Below are 21,385 nucleotides of genomic sequence, written 5' to 3' on the forward strand. Positions count from 1 at the left end.
TCAAATTGTTTTTTAGACTATAATGCTTCCCATTCCACTGGTCCTGTATGACAGTACCATTTTCCCCACCTCTCTGTTCGACGTAGGTATTATAAACCCTTAAACGTTTTTGACTCGTCTAATGGTTATGATGTGATAGTTTGTTGTTCATTTGTGTGTGCATGCTAAGTCACTTCACTTGTGTCCGACTCGTTGCAACCCCATGGACTGTAGCCCGCCAGGCTTCTCTGTCTTTGGAATTCTCCAGGCAAGAATACTGAAGTGGGTTGCCATGCCCTCCTCCAGGGGATCTTCTTGACCCAGGAATCAAACCCACATCTCTTATGGCTTCTTTACCACTGCACCATCTTGGAAACCACTGGTGTTAATTTAATCTCTCTCCAATCAGGACTTTGGTTAGGATTCTTAACAGGTTTGCTGAGTAAGCCATGTGAAAGCCCACCTTCTTTGGACACTGCAGCCACATCTTGAGATGCAAGTGACGTGGATTGTGAGGGACCAGGGGATGAATACAGTAGTTTGTTAACAGTAGAAAGTTGGGCTTTTGGATTCTAAGATGTGTTAATGTGAAAATGTTGCATAACACTGGGTTTTGCTGGGACATATGTCTTTATGTGAGTACAAAATCTTCTTCCCGAGATCCCTGACAAACTACCTCGCAGCAGAGATCATTTTTCTAGGGAAGTTTAGCATAGTGGTAAGCAGGTCACATTTGAGAAGGGACTGTATTTTATGTACCATATTTTATCAGGGAATTAATGTCATAGTGTAGTAAAATTTATATTGTGAATAATTTTTTTAGCTTTATAATTAACTGTGTTGACAGTAATGGTAAGTACCAAGTATTGACTGCCTCCCTTGTAGTAGGCACTTTAAATAGTCATCTCATTTAGCTCCAACAGCAGTCCTTCAAGTTAAGTAAAATTTTGCCTTGAGTTAAACTGGAACCTAGCTAGAAACCTAGCTAGAAACCTAGCTAGAAACTAAACTTGAACCTAGCTGATAAGTGCTAGAGCTCAGGGCTGTACCTTCAACTTAAGAGCTCCTAAACTATGAAAACCATGCAGTCTCTTGATTAGATACAGTGTGAAAGAGCTTGGATAAGACTCATGAATAATTTTTTAAACTCTATTTTAACATAAACACAGACCACCACAGTCTAGACCTTATCACTACTAGGGGCTAATTTGAGTTTGACCTTTTACCACTTGCCTTTGTCTGGGATCTGGCAGCGATGACAACATTGCTAAGGGTTCAGTAATTAGTGAGCATCTGGTTGAAAGATAGTGGGTTAGATTCTGTGGGTATTTGATAATGTTTACTGAGTATGGAGAAGCTCTGTAGTTAGCAAAAACAAGATTGGGAGCTGACTGTGGCTCAGATCATGAATTCCTTATTGCCAAATTCAGACTTAAATTGAAGAAAGTAGGGAAAACCACTAGACCATTCAGGTATGACCTAAATCAAATCCCTTATGACTCTACAGTGGAAGTGAGAAATAGATTTAAGGGACTAGATTTGATAGACAGAGTGCCTGATGAACTGTGGATGGAGGTTTGTGACATTGTACAGAAGACAGATATCAAGACCATCCCCAGGAAAAAGAAATGCAAAAAAGCAAAATGGCTGTCTGAGGAGGCCTTACAAATAGCTGTGAAAATAAGAGAAGCAAAAAGCAAAGAAGAAAAGGAAAGATATTCCCATCTGAATGCAGAGTTCCAAAAAATAGCAAGTAGAGATAAGAAAGCCTTCCTCAGCGATCAATGCAAAGAAATAGAGGAAGACAGTAGAATGGGAAAGACTAGAGATCTCTTCAAGAAAATTAGAGATACCAAGGGAACATTTCATGCAAAGATGGGCTCAATAAAGGACAGAAATGGTATGGACCTAACAGAAGCAGAAGATATTAAGAAGAGGTGGTAAGAATACACAGAAGAACTGTACAAAAAAGATCTTCACAACCCAGATAATCACGATGGTGTGATCACTCACACTCACCTAGAGCCAGACATCCTGAAAAGTGAAGTCAAGTGGGCCTTAGAAAGCATTACTACGAACAAAGCTAGTGGTGGTAATGGAATTCCAGTTGAGCTATTTCAGATCCTAAAAGATGATGCTGTCAAAGTGCTACACTCAATATGCCAGCAAATTTGGAAAACTCAGCAGTGGCCACAGGACTGGAAAAGGTCAGTTTTCCTTCCAATCCCAAAGAAAGGCAATGCCAAAGAATGCTCAAACTACCACACAATTGCAGTCATCTCACACGCTAGTAAACTAATGCTCAAAATTCTCCAAGCCAGGCTTCAGCAATATGTGAACTGTGAACTTCCAGATGTTCAAGCTGGTTTTAGGAAAGGCAGAGGAACCAGAGATCAAATTGCCAACGTCTGCTGGATCGTGGTAAAAGCAAGAGAGTTTCAGAAAAACATCTATTTCTGCTTTATTGACTATGCCAAAGCCTTTGACTGTGTGGATCACAATAAACTGTGGAAAATTCTGAAGGAGATGGGAATACCAGACCACCCACCTGACCTGCCTCTTGAGAAACCTGTATGCAGATCAGGAAGCAACAGTTAGAACTGGACATGGAACAACAGACTGGTTCCAAATAGGAAAAGGAGTACGTCAAGGCTGTATATTGTCACCCTGCTTATTTAACTTCTATGCAGAGTACATCATGAGAAACGCTGGACTGGAAGAAACACAAGCTGGAATCAAGATTGCTGGGAGAAATATCAATAACCTCACATGTGCAGATGACAACACTGTCATGGCAGAAAGTGAAGAGGAACTAAAAAGCCTCTTGATGAAAGTGAAAGAGAAGAGTGAAAACGTTGGCTTAAAGTGCAACATTCAGAAAACTAAGATCATGGCATCCAATCCCATCACTTCATGGCAAATAGATGGGGAAACAGTGTCAGACTTTATTTTTGGGGGCTCCAAAATCACTACAGATAGTGATTGCAGCCATGAAATTAGAAGATGCTTACTCCTTAGAAGGAAGGTTATGACCAACCTAGATAGCATATTGAAAAGCAGAGACATTACTTTGTCAACAAAGGTCCGTCTAGTCAAGGCTTATGGTTTTTCCAGTGGTCATGTATGGATGTGAGAGTTGGTACTCTAAGGAAAGCTGAGTGCCGAAGAATTGATGCTTTTGAACTGTGGTGTTGGAGAAGACTCTCGAGAATCCCTTGGACTGCAAGGAGATCCAACCAGTCCATCCTAAAGGAGATCAGTCCTGGGTGGTCTTTGGAAGGACTGACGGGGAACACGTGTATACCTGTGGTGGATTCATGTTAATATATTCCAAAACCAATACAATATTGTAAAGTTAAAAAAAAAAAAAAAGAACTGACAGTATTTCAAGTAAAAAAAAAAAACAACAAGAAAACCTCCAATACTTTGGCCACCTGATGAGAAGAACTGACTCATTTGAAAAGACCCTGATGCTGGGAAAGATTGAGGGCAGGAGGAGAAGGGGATGACAGATGATGAGATGGTTGGATGGCATCACTGACTCAATGGACATGGGTTTGGGTAGACTCCAGCAGTTGGTGATGGATAGGGAGGCCTGGTGTGCTGCGGTTCATGGGGTCGCAGAGTCGGACAAGACTGAGCAACTGAACTGAACTGAGTATCTGTTGGATAGAGCCCTGTTTTATTTTATGGCAAAATAAAATAATCAAGATGTTAATCCTTTTCAACAAATAGTTTAACATTCAGCTCAAGATAGACTTGGTCATTATACTACAAAATAAGAGAAAATGTTATGCTTATCCTTATAAGAATGTACAGCAGGTGGAGTGACCAGAGCTTTCAGAGGATAATTGAGGAAGGTTTCTTGCAATAGGTAAGTTTTGAGCCAGGGTTTTTTTTTTTTTTTTTTTTTTTTTGAGCCAGGGTTTTAAGACAATGCACGTGAATAGTTGGCATATCTGAGTTTCCTAGAAGATTGTATACTCAAGAGTCAACTTCAACTTGGAATATTTCATAATTTTAAAGTGTCCCTTATCACATATCTTGAGATTCTAAATTGAGGATTCTGTTTGATCAAACCCTTTGCTAGGTTCTCACTTAGTTAAGTGACTATTTTGCTATGCCTCTCTTTGTCATTTTGATTGCTTGAATTTGTGGGAATGAAGTTTATTATAAGACTTGGATTCAGAAAATAATTTTTTAGTTCTCTGTTGCTTTTCATTAAAATGTAAGGTTTAGAGGTAATTTTAACTTTTCTTTACCATTCACCTAGTTTTACTACTCAGAAAAGTTACTATTTCCTTTTTTAAGTCTAATTTTAAAAGACCTATTTCTTAATTAGTCACGCATATGAATAATGTTATATGTTCCTTTGTTGTCATTTAGTTGCTAAGTTGCGTCTGACTCTTTGGGATCCTGTGGACTGTAGCTCACCAGGCTCCTATGTCCGTGGGATTTCTCAGGCAAGAATACAGAAGTGGGTTGCTGTTTCCTTCTCCAGGGAGTCTTTCCAACCCAGGGGTCAACCTGAATCTGCTTTGTTGGCAGGTGGATTCTTCACCACCGAGCCACCTGGGAAGCACATAGTCCCTATGTATGCAAACCAAAAAAGTGAAGCCCTCCTAAAAGTATTTAAGAGCACTCTTTAGCAAACACATTCTTTTAACAACAACAACAGGAGAAAGTTACTGTTTTCTAAAAGGCTGATGTATTGATACATTGGCCTGACTTCTGACCAGATGCAGCATTTATCCTGAAATTTTCTGAGAATTTGAGACCTAAGAAATTTGAGGAATCTAGGTTAATTTTTTTTTTAATTACAAAGCAAGTGGTGGTCAATTTTTAATTTTTAAAATTAATTTTCAATTATAGAACAATATAATATTTGTTTCCTTAAAATAACAAAGTTGTACAGAGAAGCCCCAATCCAGCTTTGAACTTTCTTAACCATTTATCTTTAAAGCTCTGAAATGAATTGCATGCATCTACGTGCTGAATCACTTCAGTCGGGTCTGACTCTGCAACCCCACGGACTGCAACCCCAAAGCCCTCGAGGCTCCTTTGTCCATGGGATTCTCTAGGCAAGAATACTGGAGTGGGTTGCCGTTTCCTTCTCTAGGGAATCTTCCAGATTCTTGCATCTCTTTTGTCTCTGCATTGGCAGGCGGGTTCTTTATTAATTAGTTAGTTCAGTTGCTCAATTGTTTCCAACTCTTTGTGACCCCATGGACTGCAGCACTCCAGGCTTCCCTGTCCATCACCAGCTCCTGGAGCTTGCTCAAACTCATGTCCATCGAGTTTGTGATGCCATCCAACTATCTCATCCTCTGTTGTCCCCTTCTCCTCCCGCCTTCAATCTTTCCCAGCATCAGGGTCTTTTCCAAGGAGTCAGTTCTTCGCATCAGGTAGCCAATGTATTGGAGTTTCAGCTTCAGCATCAGTCCTTCCAATGAATATTCAGGACTTATTTCCTTTAGGATGGCCTGGTTGGATCTCCTTGCAGTCTAAGGGACTCTCAAGAGTCTTGTCCAACACCACAGTTCAAAAGCATCAATTCCTCTGTGCTCAGCTTTCTTTATAGTCCAACTCTCACATCCATACATGACTACTGGAAAAACCATAGCCTTGACTAGATGGACCTTTGTTGGCAAAGTAATGTCTCTGCTTTTGAATATGCTGTCTAGTTTGGTCATAGCTTTTCTTCCAAGGAGCAAGTGTCTTTGGCTGCAGCCACCACCTGCAGTGATTTTGGAGCTCAAGAAAATAATGTCTGTCACTATTTCCATTGTTTCCCCATCTATTTGCCATTGATCTTCATTTTTTGAAGGTTGAGTTTTAAGCCAGCTTTTCATTCTCCTCTCACTTTCATCAAGAGGCTCTTCAGTTCCTCTTCACTTTCTGCCATAAGGGTGGTGTCATCTGCATATCTGAGGTTATTGATATTTCTCCTGGCAATCTTGATTCCAGTGTGCTTCATCCAGCCCGGCATTTCGCATGATGTACTCTGCATATAAGTTAAATAAGCAGGATGACAATATACAACCTTGACGTACTCCTTTCCCGATTTGGAACCAGTCTGTTGTTCCATGTCCAGTTCTAACTGTTGCTTCTTGACCTGCATACAGATTTCTCAGGAGGCAAGTAAGGTGGTCTGGTTTTCCCATCTCTCTAAGAATTTTCCACAGTTTGTTGTGATCCACAGAGTCAAAGGCTTTGGTGTAATCAATAAAGCAGAAGTAGATGTTTTTCTGGAATTTGCTTGCTTTTTCTGTGATCCAACAAGATATTGGCAATTTGATCTCTGGTTCCTCTGCCTTTTCTAAATCCAACCTGAACATCTGGAAGTTCTTGGCTCAGGTACTGTTGAAGCCTGGCTTGGAGAATTTTGAACATTACTTTGCTAGCCTGTGAGATGAGTGCAATTGTGTGGTAGTTTGAGCATTCTTTGACATCGCCCTTCTTTGGCATTGGAATGAAAACTGACCTTTTCCAGTCCTGTGGCCATGCCTGAGTTTTCCAAATTTGCTGGCATGTTGAGTGCAGCACTTTAACAGCATCATCATTTAGGATCTGAAATAGCTCAACTGGAATTCCATCACATTATTAATTGTTCTTATTGAAATTTAACTGAATCTTTTCAGTGGGTCTCTGCAACCTTAGTTTATTTCTTTTTAAATATCCTAGGAAGTGTTGATACTTTCTTTGCAGTACAGTCTTGATAAAATTTTTTTTGGTTATTGAATAATATCAATCTCAGGTTAAGATGTTTGATGGACTCTAGTCTTTTTAAAATTATGAAGCATTGCAAATTGGAATTGACTGTCTGAGTATAAGAAGTTCAATGAACTCACTATCCTAGGGTTCTTCCTGGTGATCGACTGGTTTAGACTCTGAGCTCACAGTGCAGAGGGCATGAGTTTGATCCCTAGTCAGGGGACTAAGATCCTGCATGTTACAGGGAATGGCAAAAAATAAATAAATAAATAAACTCAGTATCTTAAAGGGCTAAAGCTTCTTCCAGCCAGCACGTTACAGACACCATGTAGTTCAGTGGCTGCCCTGTGTGTACTGTCTGCAGACTGGGTCTCGTGTGTGTCTGTATGGGCTAGAGAATTGATGTCTGTGACAGAAAACATGTAACCCTGGTGAGTGAGTCTCCACTGAGCACCCTGAATTCCAGGAAAAATGTCTGGATTTGCAGAAGAATTAACATGCAGTATACTCTTGCTTCAGTGGAGAAAAGTGAAGGGAGATAACTTTGTGCTGGAGGAGTTCTAGCAGCTTTTGACTTTGAAAAATATGAAGAATCAAAGACATATGATAAGAATCAAAGACAATGAAGTAATGAGAAAGAGCCAGCAGAAATGTAGTTTGACATTGGCTAATAGATTTTTCCCTGGAACTGTGCACTGATAACTTGGTTGCTAGTTTATAATATGGGCAGCTTGTTTGGCTGGTGGCATCTGGGCTGCTGAGGAAGAGCAGATGGTGGTATGCGAGAGGCTAGCACAGACTCTTGGATTCCTTGCCTCATTGGCTCAGCACCCCACTACCTAAAGGGAAGAACCTGCCTTTGTGGTTTCTTTAGGCTCGTCTTGCTGATACACAGCGCAGCCTGGAGACCTTGAAGAAAAACGGAGCACGGCGGGGATGTCTGTCGTTCAGAAGCTTCTCTAGCTGCTGCCTTCCCTGTGCACTAATGACAGGAGGAGACTGGAGGAAACTAGCTCCAAAAGGGGGCCCTCTGTAGCATGAGGTGGGCAGAAAGACCCTGGGGTTCCCTGGAAGGATGACAGTTACCTCCAGGGCACTGTCTGTATAAAGAAGACTGTAAACCACTAAAGAGAGAAAGAGCCATAAAAGTGCGGTACTCTTTCTGTTTATAAATGTAGACTTTTACTTCAGTTTAAAAAAAAAAATGTAAACTATACTTGAAATTCTTCTGTTTGGGCTGAAGTATCACTGCCTGGTTTCACTGTAGAGGGAAATTTAAGGAGGAAGGTTTAAATAAAATCCTTTTGGCCTTTACAGTCTGGGGTCCCAAGGAAGACAGTTTCTTTTTGTGTTGTACAAAGTCATTTGTAAAAACTAAACATTTTAAAAAGATGGTTAAAACATTTTTGAGTATGTGATTTTAGGAAGGTTGCAGCCTCTTATTTTTTTCCTTGAAAAGCATGTTAATCGGTGTGCCTCTTTCTCCTCAAGGCATCATTGCTCAAGAAAGGCACATCCAGTTAGAAAACTCTTCTGTCTCGGCCTTTCTGTTTCAGAAAGTGGTGCTTGCGGGACCCGGTCAGCCTGCTCCCCGATGGTGTGCCGACTGCTTATCCATGCTCTGTTGTCTCTGGTCTTTGCATGACTCAGTGTTAGTCAGAGTCCAAACGAAGGAATCCCAGGGGAGATTGTGACTGGCTCCCTTTTTTGGGTGATAGCTTTTATTTAATTTACTCGGTCATGTAATGTAGGCAGATATTAACAGTTTGAGAAATCCTAAAGGAATGTCAGTTCCAAGCACAACATCTTTATAAGAAAACAGTTGTGAATTCACTAAAATGTGAATTTAGTTAAACAGATTTTTTTACCTTGTTCTCCCTATTTTGTGCTCAGGGTAATTTTGTCTGTTTAATGGGAAATCGTGGGCTGCCCTAAAAGTGGAAGACTGAAGTTGAACAACAGTGGAAAGAACCACTTGCTGAACATTTTCTGTACCTGTGGCATACTGACTGTTGATTGATTGTCTCACTAAATTCACCCTAAAACCACATGAATTTGGTGATGTTACCCCCATTTTTAGGAGGGACGAAAGCTCAGAGACGTTAAGTGACTTACTCAAAGCCAGACTGGTGGTAGGCGGTAAAAGCCAGAGTTTGAACAAAGATCTGTCTGGTTCCAAGTGCAAAGCGCTCAGCCTCCTGTCACATTGCCGCTATCATGCTTCAGAGGGTAGAGAATCTCAGTAGATCTTGGACAGACGAAAAAGCAGTCTGGTTCTCTGGTGGTTCATTTGCTTACTCTCTGTGTCTCCCCTTCTTCCCCAGCACCTAGCATGTGCATAACGCACACTCAATAAATATTTACTGAAAGAACAATAACCATGGAAAATGGAAGTGAAAGGACATTTTTGTAAAATTTTTGCAACTATATGCTGTATTTGTAAGTATAGTAAAGTACATCTTAGACTAATATTTATCACGTTTATTCATGGCACATATAGATATTTGAAGAAGAATAAAACATTTACAGTTCTATATGATTTCTGGAGATTATCAACAGCCTGACCTCTCATTTCCCTCCTCCTAACCAGCCTCCCCACTGAGAGAGTCTTGATTCTCTTTATTTCACACTGCTCTTAGATTGTCCTTTCCTTCTCTCTCTCCTCCATTGCCCAAGAAATTATTGTCACATCTTTGCTTTTGTACCTTCCTCTCCCTTTGATTGCAATTCCTTTCCCCATCTTTTTGGTTTGACTTTTAAAACAAAACAAAACATTCAGGTCTTGGCTTGCGTGTCTTCTCTGACTCCTTCCAACCTAATTAGTTCCCCTCTTTATGTTCCTCTCAGAGTACTTGTCATGCTGATGATTGTATAATTGGGTACACGTCTGTCTGTTTCTTTGAACAGCCTGTATTGTAAGCTCCATGAGGGGAGTGAATAGAATGTTTTTATGTCTGTGTCGTGGTGCCTGGTTCCTGGTAGGCAGACAGTAAATATGGAATGAAAAATAAATAAACGGTGTAGCTTGCACAGTTCCACCATACATCTTATAGAACCATTCCATTTTAGAAATGGAGCCTCTTAGCTCTAGCGCCTCCCATTTAGAGATGAGGATGATGCTCTGCAGTCCTACAACTAAGTAGTTAATAATTAGGTGCACAGCTGAAAAACAGAGCTCCCGAGTTCTAGCCCAGTGTCCTTTCTTTCATTGTTTTTTTTTTTTTAAAAGGATTTTTTTGCTTATTATAAAGGCAGTAGTTGTTTAATGTAGAAAATTTAGAAGATACAGATAAACAAAAGGGAAAAGTAGAAAATAAAAACATCCTATTCCCACCACCATCCAGACATGTTTATCTGTGTGTTCTGTGACTGTGTGATGACCGCAGCGTGCATTTACTGAATCCCATGTTTAGGACAGGCACTGTCATAAGTGCTTTGTAGGTATTTCATCATTTATGATAGCACCCCTGTGGGATGAATACTGTTATCCGCATTTTCCAGATGAGGAAATGAAGGCATACAGATGTTATCTGAAGGTCATGCAGCTGGAAAGTGGTAGAGAGAGACAAGATTTAAACCCAGGCAGTCTAGCTCTAGAGCTTATATTCTTAACTCTTATATTCTTAACTGTGATTCCATTCTGTCTCTATGCATATTATTTCATAATCTTTTTTTTTTAATTGAGATCAGTGTATATACAGTAATGGGCACCCTTTCTAGGAGTACAGTTTAGTACATCTTGGTAAAAGGCAAGCAACAACCACAACCAAGAGATAGACTATTTCCATCAAAAATACTCCCAGCTTCTGGCAACCACTGATCTTATTTCTGCCCTTACAGTTTTGCCTCTTCTTGAATTTCATATAAATGTGTGGCCTTTCGTGTTTGTCTTGTTTCACTTAGCACAGTGCTTCTCAGGTCATATGTACTGATGTCTATACCTGCAGTTCAGGGATTTTTTAAAAATCACTGAATAATATTTCATTGTATGGATACACCACAATTTTTATTCTGTTCACAAGTTAAAGGACATTTGGATTTCCCCCCTCCCTAGTTTTTGGCAATAAAACTGCTCTGAGTATTCATGTCCAGCTCTTTATGTGGTCATTTGTTTTCATTTCCCTTTGTTTGAATACTCAGGAATGAGATTACTGGGTTGTATAAGTTTAACTTTCCAAAGTGGCATTATCATTTTGCATTCTACCCAGTGTCTGAAAGTCCCAGTTGCTCCCCATCCTCGCCAGCAAATTATTTCATCAGTAGTATTTGTATTCTGATGCGGGCTACATCCATGGGGTTGCAAAGAGTCAGACATGATTGAGCAACTTAACACTTTCATTTTTTCATTAGCCAAATAAATCTCTTTGCACAGTCTTGTTGGGAAAAGTTGTTGCTTAAATTAAGGATTTCTGATATTTTTTCTTTTTCATTTCCCATTTTCTTTCCTTTCCATTTTACAAATGTTTATTGATCATCCTGCCATGCAGGGGGGTGGATGAGGATGAGTGAGTCTACTCGGAGCCCTCCATTTGGTCCCTGGAGTGGAGGCTATGCACGTGATGGTGATGCCGTAGATTATTAAATGACACTTAGACTTCACCTGTTTTCCTGTTGGAACAAATTGCTCTGCATGGAGGTTTTTGCTTCTGTGTCTCTGCCCTGTATGCCTTGCACAGCTTTCAAGTGCGTATGAACCTTGTGAGGAGAGGAAGAGGTGCCACATCGGGCACCAGCTGTGCCGCCAGCCTTTCACCACCACCTGCTTCAGGTGGAAATGCCAGGGAGTATCATGGTGGCAGCTGTTGCTGTAATGAGCTGGGTAGGGTTTTCAGCTCACTGTTCGTATACTCGCCCCAGTTGCCTCCTCAGTGACTTGCATGATGGGACTGTGACGTCTAAGGAGCAGAATCAGATGGTGAGAGAAACTGAGGCCGACGAGGCAGGCGTGTGGCTCTTACCTGTGGATCTCGGGCTCGGGGCTGCCATTGTTGTTGCAGGGCACTGTCTCTGACGTCAGTCAGCTTAAGAGCCTTTCTTTTCTTTCTAAAGGAGCAAGTCAAGTATGTCTCGAGCTGTATTTTTATCAGCAAAATACTTTGCTAAGAAATGTGTCTCTTCACTCATTTCGTTCATTCATTGGGCACCTTTACTAGCTAACCACTGTTTGTGGTTCCCTTCTTAGTGTTGTGATATGGCTTGTTTCAAAGTAAATTCTTTGAGTTTTTCTCTTAGTATCTTCCCCTCCTCCCAGTTTGATATCTTTGATCTATAAACATTTTAAAAGCAAATGTCAAGTGAAATAAAATAGTATTATAGCTCCTTGTTCCACTTTGGTGCGACTTTGCACAAGAAAGGAGGGAGGAGGAGGAGAGAAGAGAGCTGGGTCATGTGATGCTGCTTGTCTGGCAGAAGCCTTTTGGTTCTGAGCAGAGAAACCAACTGTTTACTATTTTGGGTGAATGAGGTTGGTTGGTTGCTACGAGCATTTTCTCTCAGGGAACCCTCCTGTCTTCCAGCTCTACACGTCAAAATCATCCCAGTGCTGCTTTTTGGCATTTGGGCAGGGGAGGGAGGTGTCTGTGTCGAGGCCCAGTGCTGACAGGAAGAAATGTTTTCCAGGAGACTTACTGATTCTGACCTCCTGCTGCCACTGCCTTTAATGCCACACTCCCTAAGTAAACTTGGGGTCTGGCTGTTCTTGCAGCCCCAAGGGCTGCAGAAATGAAGTACGCACTTTAACTAAAAGAGCCATGCTAATCAGATTTACTGCACATAATAAATGGACTCTTTAAAGAGCGAGGGCAGGAGGATGAGTTTGTTGCAACACTGGCCTTTGGAGTCTCACCTCTCCCCCAGCGTGCTGGAGGAGAGGGCCAGGATTTATCAGCCCACCTGCAGGATCCTGCCGCTCCCATGGATTGTCCTGAAGCCGGGGAAGGACAGCCGCTCAGCCATGTGCCTGGCCCCTTATCACAGTTTACGGGAAGGTTGGCGTATTTGTCCCTTGGGGATTTGCATGTATTTTTTGTCTTCGCCTCTGTTTACTGCTGTCTTTTTTATCCCCTCCCTGTTTCTCTATAGCCATGCACGCTTTGACTTTGGATGGTTTATTCTTTGGATGGTTTTTATTGAAGCTTATTGAACACTAAGCAGATAGATAACTGAGCAGGGACCTATAGGGTGTATTTCATGACCTGATGGGACAGTGTCTAGGATGTTTCACTTTATTACTCCTTTCCTTTCACCCGTGCAGAGCTCGTGTATCAAATTGAGATTATGGAAGAAGAAAGAAAAGTCTTTTCTTTAGTAAGGTGGGATTCTTCCCATGTATGTAGATCAAACACAGTGTTTTTATTAGTAAAACATACACTGGCCATGAGTACTATACTAATCAGTAGGAGCTGTTGATGATGACTTCAGTTTCTTCTATTAAGTACTGAAAGCAGATAGATAACCTCTAAGAGCTTGTAACACTAAGACACCATAATTTAAAATAAAATAACACTTGAAAGGTTCTTATTTATATTGCATGTTAGTTTTGGTTAGGGTGGACAGTTTGAACTAGCCTTGCAGTCTTTTGTGTAATTGCAGAATTAGAATCATATCCAAGTCTATGGAAGATAGCAGGAAACTATTTATAAGGGAACACCCATAAGGAGTTTTCCTTGAGACCATCTCTTGGAGTTCTGGCGGGGGGGAATATTGAAACTGCTGGAAAAAAAAGTCTTTCAGAGGGTTTCTGGGTTATGAAAAATAGGAGGATACAGACTTGATCCAAATTCTATCAAATGTGGATGGAAAAGAATTATTAACATTTACCTTCTCCTAGCTTGGAAATCTTCTATTATCCATTATCAGAATTTAAATACAGTCTCTACTATTGGTCACATAAATTCTGCTTCTCTAAAAACTTGGATATAACTTTTGAATTTTTGAGATTTCTTTGGGACTTTACTAACATTTGACAGGATGAGTTGAGCATGTGGCATCACAATGAATGAGTTCATTGAAGAGGACATGAATGTTTATTGGTGCCCGGTTTGCAAAGAGAATACTTTAAAAAACTGGTTGAGAGGCAGTTGATTTTTCTTTGACTATCTAGATGTGTTCTGGACTAATGTCAAGGGAACACCATGGCAACATTAGTGGGAAGACTGAGAGGCAGAGAAAATATGACTCAGGACTTAAGACTTTGTGCTGCTCTGTTGACTTTTTATATTCCAGGGGACTGTGGTGTTTTAGATTCCCAGTCTGATCATTACGAGCATCTTTAAATGCAGGAGTATATAGGAAATAGAAATGCAGAGTTCTTTTCATAAGTAGGGTCAGAATGGTAGTTTAGACAACTGTCCTAAGCAATTGACTGTATGTTTTTCTGGCTTTAAACCACGTTTAGAACCCTGTATTTAGAATTCTGTATGTCTTCCTGATCTCAAGTAGACTTATATTTTACTTTCTACAAATATATATAAACATTGTTTTTTTTTTTAATATTATCATTTTGTAAACTGCAGAAAAGAAATAGGCTGTGCATTAGATAGAAAAGATGCTTGATGTTACTTCTTTCGAGGTGAAGCAGGTGTCTGAAGAGTAAAGATAGTTCTTCCTTTAAATACTCAAAAGAAACTCAGTGGAAATAACTTCCTACTCTTGTGCTTTATTATTATCAATAAATCTTGAATAATATTTTTTCTTCTTTCATAGTTTCTTAATTGTCTTTTCTTTTTCTTAATAAAAAAGTAGATTCTAAAAGCTGGCACATGTTTTTAGAGATAATTGTTTATAGGAGGCCATGTGTAACACTTTTCTCATTGCTTTAGCTGACAGTTGGAAATGGCTAGAAGGATAGAGACCAACCTTTTTTATTACCTTTTATGGCATTAGGACCTGTGGTTTTCTTTATTGACAGACTTTGGCAAGGATCAGATCTGCATTTTGGGGGAGGAGTGAGCTTGCAGGATTGATCAGCCTCGAAAGATTGACGTTTTGTAGTTTAATACAACCTTCTGTTGCAGTGTTGCCCAGTACCACTGCTGTTCTGTCCACTATGGTAACCACTAGACACACATAGCTTTGGAGACTTGAAATGTGGTTGGAGTGACTCAGAAAATGTATTTTTAATTTTATTTAATTTTAAATAGCGTATGTGGCAAGTAGCTACCACATTGAATAGCACAGTTCTAGACCCTTCACATTCTGACCTTAGCCTGCTTTCTAGCTACCTTCTACCACTCCTTTCAACGGACTTAATGCTCCAGCTAAGCTGCAGTGTGTTGATCACATGTTTACCCTTCCAGTGTTTCGTAGGCCAGGTCTTGGCTCATGCTGTGTATCTTTAGTTTTTTGTGGTCCTTCAATGATTGTGTGCATGCTACTGCTCCAGGGAAGCTTACCTAATTCTTTTTGTACTCAAGTGATTTATTATCTGCAGTCTCTTAAAGCACTTATAATACTGTGTTTGATTACAGTGATTTTGTTTTACATTTCCTGTCTTCTCCATTATATTTATATATTCCTTGGGAGGCCTTATATGGTTGCTGTGATTGTACATATGTGACAAACTTAGCCTATTCTCCTTTTCCCCCTCCAGAATGCTTAGCAAAGTGCATTTATACACATGTGTATTTGTGTTCAGTTGTGTCTAATTCATTGCGACCCCAAGAACTGTGGCACACCAGGCTTCTCTGTCCATGGAATTTTCCAGGCAAGAATACTGGAGTGGGTTGCCATTTCCTACTCCAGGGATCTTCATCGGCCCTGTGTCTCCTGCATCTGCAGGCAGACTGTACACCACTGAGCCACCTGGGAAGCCCAGTGTCTATTCATAAAAGGCGGTTGCTGTGCATTAGCTGAGTCTGTTAAGGTTATTGTGCGCTAGGGGGCAGTATCATGCCCATAAGCAAAATGCGCTGTGTGTCCCAAAGTGATAGGTTTGGAGCACTCTGTCCTAATTCACTTTTATTCAATCTCATATTAATAATTATAGCCTTCAGAAGGAACTCACATCTTTTAGTTGTCAGTGATATTAATAACCTTTTCACATAATTGTCTTGAATTAGATTCAAAATATGATGTCAGGAGGATCCCCTGGAGAAGGAAATGGCAACCCACTCCAGTATTCTTGCCTGGGAAATCCCATGAACTGAGGAGCCTGGTGGGCTACAGTCCATGGGGTCACAAAAGAGTCGGATGTGACTTAGTGACTAAACAACAGCAACAATGATGTTGGAACAGGAGACTGGTGAGATTCTTTGTAGTGCATCTAGGAAACACTGGCCAAGGCATTAGGTGTCAGAGATAACTTCCTTGAGGGCAGAAGCCTTTTTATGTTAGACAGCTAGAGCTCGACACTGAGCCAGTAGTCAAGAACCTGAAGTTCTTGGTTTGATCTTGCCAGTGAGGAGCTTGGCTAAATGACTCTAAGCTGGGCAGACCAGTTTCTTTCATTGTGTAGTGAGTATAATATCTGCTCTCCCAACTGATAAGATTGTATGTGTGAAAGTAGCTTTGTAAAGTATTATATAAACATATTGGGTTATTTTCCTTCTTAATTCCTACCTTTTACCAAGACATGTACATAGTGATTGATTATATTTATGACGTTAATTTTTTACATTTTATGTAAACCATTTACTCTGTTAAAGGTGGCTGAGAGAGAGATTGATGCAGTTACTCCCACTAGAATGCACACACTGAGAAGTGATTATTGTCACAATAGTTTGGTTAAAATATATCCTGTCTTTTGATGTTATGCAGCTTTAAAATTGGGCTTCGCGGTGGCTCAGCTGTAAAGAATCCGCCTGCCAATGCAGGAGACATGAGTTCAATCCCTGGCTGAGGAAGATCCCCTGGAGAAAAAAAATAGCAACCCATTCTGGTATTCTTATCTGGGAAATCCCATGAATAGAGGAGCCCGGCAGGCTCCAATCCATGGGGTCAGAAGAGTCAGACAGGACTTAGCAACTAAACAATAGCAACCACAAGCCTTAAAATTAACTATATGTGATGTATGTAAATTGCAACCCACTCCAGTGTTCTTGCCTGGAGAATCCCAGGGACGGGGGAGCCTGGTGGGCTGCCATCTATGGGGTCACACAGAGTCAGACACGACTGAAGTGACTTAGCAGCCGCAGATGTATGTGTGTGTAAACTATGTATATATAGTTTAGATTCTTTCTCAGTGTCCTCTGTAATGGATTTATCTTTGTGTATCTTCTACCCTTCTTAATACTTAAAATATTCAGAATGAGTCAACTATTCTGAGGTGTTTTTTTTTTTTAACTCATTATAGAAAACCATGTTTTGGAAATATGTATTAGGATATGTTCTTACAAGGTTTATGGGTTAGAAAAGGAGCAGTCCGTTCTTGAAGGAGGATAGGGTACTGGTTGCTTTTTGCTGAGAACAGCCATCAGCCTGGAGCCTTCTCTAGTAAATCATTAGCTGCATCAAATAAAATGTTCAGCCGAAGTTCACGCAATCTCACAGTTACTAAATGCTCTTGCCAAAGAGAGTTGCAGTCCTAATATCTGCAATCGAATCACTTCCTGTTCAGGCTTGCAGGTGGGGGAAACTGTCTGAAGCTGCAGTCCTGTAAGATTAGTTATAAAGAGCATGCCTTGGTGAGAGCGGCCTTAGTGATAAAAGTGACAGGCTAGCAAGTGGGGGGCTGCAGAGGCTACCCCGCGGATCCCGGGACTAACCAGACTTTGAGGTATGGATCAGGATATGCAAGCGCACTCCAGTGGGGCCACCTACTGAAAGCTCTTCTAGGGCATTCAGATATGTGCTGAGCACACTCGGGCACGGGGCCAGGCAGATGGCACATTCCTGCACCGGCCTTCGGAGGCCCGCCAGGCTCCAGAGCTAGCGTTGGAGGCGTGGCTCTGCTCTGGAGCGGACAGCCTGCGGGCCTGCGTTTCATCCAGCGTCTGGTCCTCCCCGCTTGAGAGGACACCCTGGGACTTGGTTTGGTCTCCGAGTCTACCTAGGGGTTGGCACATACACTCATCCCCTTGCCCCTGCTCCATCGTGGAACGTTGATTTTCATTGTCTGCACAGCCCCAGAACTGTCTCACATCCTCTAGTGATTCCTCCAGACTGGGGGTGACCCAGGTTAGCCTTTGTGATGCTGCAGCTCCCCCTAGCCCTCCCCCAGCCTGTCGTCATTGACCCACATTTTTAGGTTTGACTAAACCTTCCATCCGAGAATAGGTGGGGCTCAAGTGAGGCTGCAGTCCCCCGTCCCTTTATTTTGCTTTGGTGCATCCTTTGGACTGTGTAAAGGAAATTCGGGTGTGATACACAACTTGGGCTTCACCTTACCCCCTCTCCCCGCCCTTTTCCTGTTGCCCTTTTGATTTGTTTTAATCTGATACTGAGCCTCTCCTCCCCCCAGTCACTCACCAGTGGAGTCTCCGAAGCTATTTCTGTCGGTTTAATGATCCCCAGCTGTTGCTGTAGTTCTGGTTGCTTTCATGCCCCAGAGAGGCAGAAGAGCCAGAGACAGAGGGGTCTTGCTTGTGTATCACACAGTGTGTCAAACACGTCGAATGCACTTTTCTGAAACAACTACAAGGAGACTTCTTAGGGAGGGATGTTATTAATACTGGGATGATTTGAAAGTGCAGGAGGAAGGAAGCTATAAGCTGGTATCCGGGATAATTTAAAAATAAGCATTCTGCTAAAAGGCGTGGCACCCTCTGCCGTCACTCAGAATCATGCTAGAAGGTGCGGTGTGTGGTCACTGGGTAATCGGTTGGTCCCTTTGCATTCTACTTCCATTTTAGCTTTGGAGCTGCACTGTCCCCTCTGACCCATTGTATATGTTGAAGAGCCAAACATCTAAATTAAAAGGAGGTTTCTGTGATGGGAAAACAGAGAGAAATCATTCCTGAAGTGGCGAGAAGGCATGGATTTCAGTTCTGCTTTAACTTAATGCAGGTTTGTTTCGTAAAATTCTGTGTAAAACCTGCAGTAATGAAATGCTCCACTTGCAAACCTGACCACAGAAACTTCAGGAAATACAGAGTTGCAGTTCTCCTAACAACCTGACCGCCCTTAGAGTTACTCACATGTTTACTTTTGTGATGTCTTTACTAAGTAAGCCTGGGGGGATGGGGCATGGGAAAATCCTACAGTAGTTAGATGGGCTACTGTATTTTAATAGACTGACTTTTCTGATCTTGAGAATTTTAACTCTTCCAACAATTTTAGCTGATAGAGTTGTAGCTTTCACACCTCATATACTACATGAAATTTAATTTTATGGATCTCGTTCTTCTGCAGAAAAGAATTTTGCTGCTGTTGTTCAGTTGCCCAGTCGTGTCCTACTCTTTGTGACCCCAGGGACTGCAGCACGCCATGTGGGGCCTACCTGTGCCTCACCATCTCCCAAAGTTTGCCCAGCTCCATGTCCATTGCATCAGTGACGCCATCCAGCCATCTCATCCTCTAACACCCTTTTCTCCTTCTGCCCTCAATCTTTCCCACATCAGGGACTTTTCCAATGAGTTGGGTATTTGCATCAGGTGACCAGAATACTTGAGCTTCAGCTTCAGCGTCAGTCCTTCCAGTGAATATCCAGGGTTGATTTCCCTTAAGATTGATGGCCTCCTTTATCAGTCATGATTATCCCACCATGTTGTGTTTTCAAATCCATATTATAAAGATACAGAAGGAATAAATGCTGTCATATAGTTTTAAGAGAAAACTTTTTGGGCTCACTTCTGGCTTGCTGTGGAAGAACTACCCTGTTCCAAGTTTTGAATCTGTTCGCCTGTCACCTGCCCACAGCAAAGTTGGGTGCACATGCACAGGGCATGCATGCTCCATCACTTCAGTCACATCCAACTCTTTGTGACCCTATGGACTGTAGCCCGCCAGGCTCCTCTGTCCATGGGATTCTCCAGGCAAGGATACTGGAGTAGGTTGCCAAGCCCTCCTCCTCCAGGGGAATCTTCCCGACCCAGGGATCGAACCCATGTCTCCTGCATCTCCTGCATTATGGGCAGGTTCCTTACCACTGAGCCACCTATGAAGCCCCCACCAGTTATACGGCAGGGAAATAGCAAGTGAGATTTGAAGCGGCCCATGTTTTCTGGGTGAACGTGCAGAACTAACGTGACAGGAAAAGTGCTGTTCTGGCGCCTTTAAAGCTGGAAGGGCTTGTTCAGACGGCCCTGCCAGTCTAAAGGAAGCACATTCTCAGTTTATCTCCATCTTTCAGACGTGTGGTGCAAGTACACGTTATTCTCAGGTCTTCTGTGATGGGTTGTTTGAGCGCTTCCTTGTTGATCCTCCGGCAAGAGACTGAAGACATTGAAGTGGCTGGCAGTTTGCAATCTGTCTGCTGCAGTTAGAAAAGATCATTTCAGGGGTGTGATGAGCAGCTACCCAAAATGAAATGGTGAGCCTCAGGTTTTTGAGGACGTGGGAGTTTAATTTATTTGCTTACTTATGTGTAATTATTAGTATTTTTGCCATGACTCTGGCATTAAATATGATGTAATAGAAAAAGCACAGACTTTGGGATCAGACCAACTTGTGTTTGAACTCTGGCTCTACCTCTTACTAGCTGTGCAAACAGTAATTAACCTCTTTGAACCTCTTCTTCTTCGTCTATAGAATAGAGGCAGTACGTACCTTAAGTAGCTGCCGAGATTGAATGAGTCCCTGTAGTAGGGTACCCAACTCAGTGACTGCATAGTAAAGTTCAGTGTGTTCAATTCATTTCTTAAGTCTCAGTTTCTTTCTCAAGACAAGTCTTTTCTAACTTTGGTGCCTTTGCATTTGCTATTTTTGTTGCCTGGAATATTCTTTTCTCCAGATCTTTTCATGGTTTCTCATATTATCTAGATTTCTGCATCTGTCTCCTGAGAAGGGCCTTGCCTGTGAACTCAGTATAACATGACCACCCAACCTCTCTCTCTTTCCTCTTATTCTGCTGTATTTTTCTTCATATAATGTCCACTGTAAGTTATATAACTTATTTACTATGTTTTCCACAGTAGAACATACACTGTGTGAGGGCAGGGATGCCATCTGTCCATGTTACTGCTATATCACCTGACACAGTGCCTAGCGCATAGTAGGTGCCTGATAAATATTAGTTTGATTAATGAATGAATGAGTCAACCCAGAACCTCCCTAGTACCAGGAAAGAGCCCCTGGCAGGTTGCAGAGAGGTAATTGTACCAGGAAGCAGGTGCTCTCCGCCTGTTCAGCATGGATGTTCCCGCATTTGAGCTCCAAGTGGAAAGTGGGCCTGTGGAGTTCTCTGGGATCCTACCAGACTGCCTCCCACCTCTGGGAGGAGCCCCTTGAATGACCTTTACAAGTGACCACTGTTATCTATAGTCTCTGTTTCTGTTGGAATTTGAATAGAGGGAGCCTTTTCAATTCTGGAGTTCTGAAATGCCATATGCTATTAGCTGAAATCACCTGGACTTTCCCCTGGTTCATAAGAATATAGATCATTTTTTTCCAGTCACTCATGCAGATAACACTACTAATACAGTGTCATTTTTAAAAGTGTGGAACTGGTGTGTATTGTGGAAGAAGAGAAGCACAATATGTAATAGTGGTCATGAGCTCAGCTTGTCAGTTGAGATAGAGCTGGGCTCCAGTTTCTGCTCTCTACCCTTTACCTACCCTATGACCTTGGGTAATTGCTTAATTTCCCTAAGGTTCA

At 41.7% G+C, this 21,385-nt stretch overlaps 1 protein-coding gene and 1 pseudogene across 11 annotated transcripts in view; both read left to right on the top strand.

Moving 5' to 3' along the window:
* MRTFA (myocardin related transcription factor A) overlaps positions 1 to 21,385 on the top strand; it is a 207,448-nt gene that overhangs the window by 131,865 nt on the left and 54,198 nt on the right. The window contains exon 1 of one of the 11 annotated variants that reach the window (XM_055566647.1): positions 12,051 to 12,680. The exons of the other annotated variants lie outside the window; for them this stretch is intronic. Within the exon in view, the coding sequence (XP_055422622.1) occupies positions 12,473 to 12,680 (208 nt within the window). The 5' untranslated portion in view covers positions 12,051 to 12,472. Of the gene's footprint in view, positions 1 to 12,050; positions 12,681 to 21,385 lie in introns of those variants that run through there. 11 annotated transcript variants of the gene reach the window in all.
* Positions 1 to 21,385, top strand: part of LOC129642100 (60S ribosomal protein L23a-like) — a 105,967-nt pseudogene that overhangs the window by 52,691 nt on the left and 31,891 nt on the right.

This window comes from Bubalus kerabau, chromosome 1 (genome assembly GCF_029407905.1).
Source record: "Bubalus kerabau isolate K-KA32 ecotype Philippines breed swamp buffalo chromosome 1, PCC_UOA_SB_1v2, whole genome shotgun sequence".
NCBI classification, from domain to species: Eukaryota; Metazoa; Chordata; class Mammalia; order Artiodactyla; family Bovidae; genus Bubalus; species Bubalus kerabau.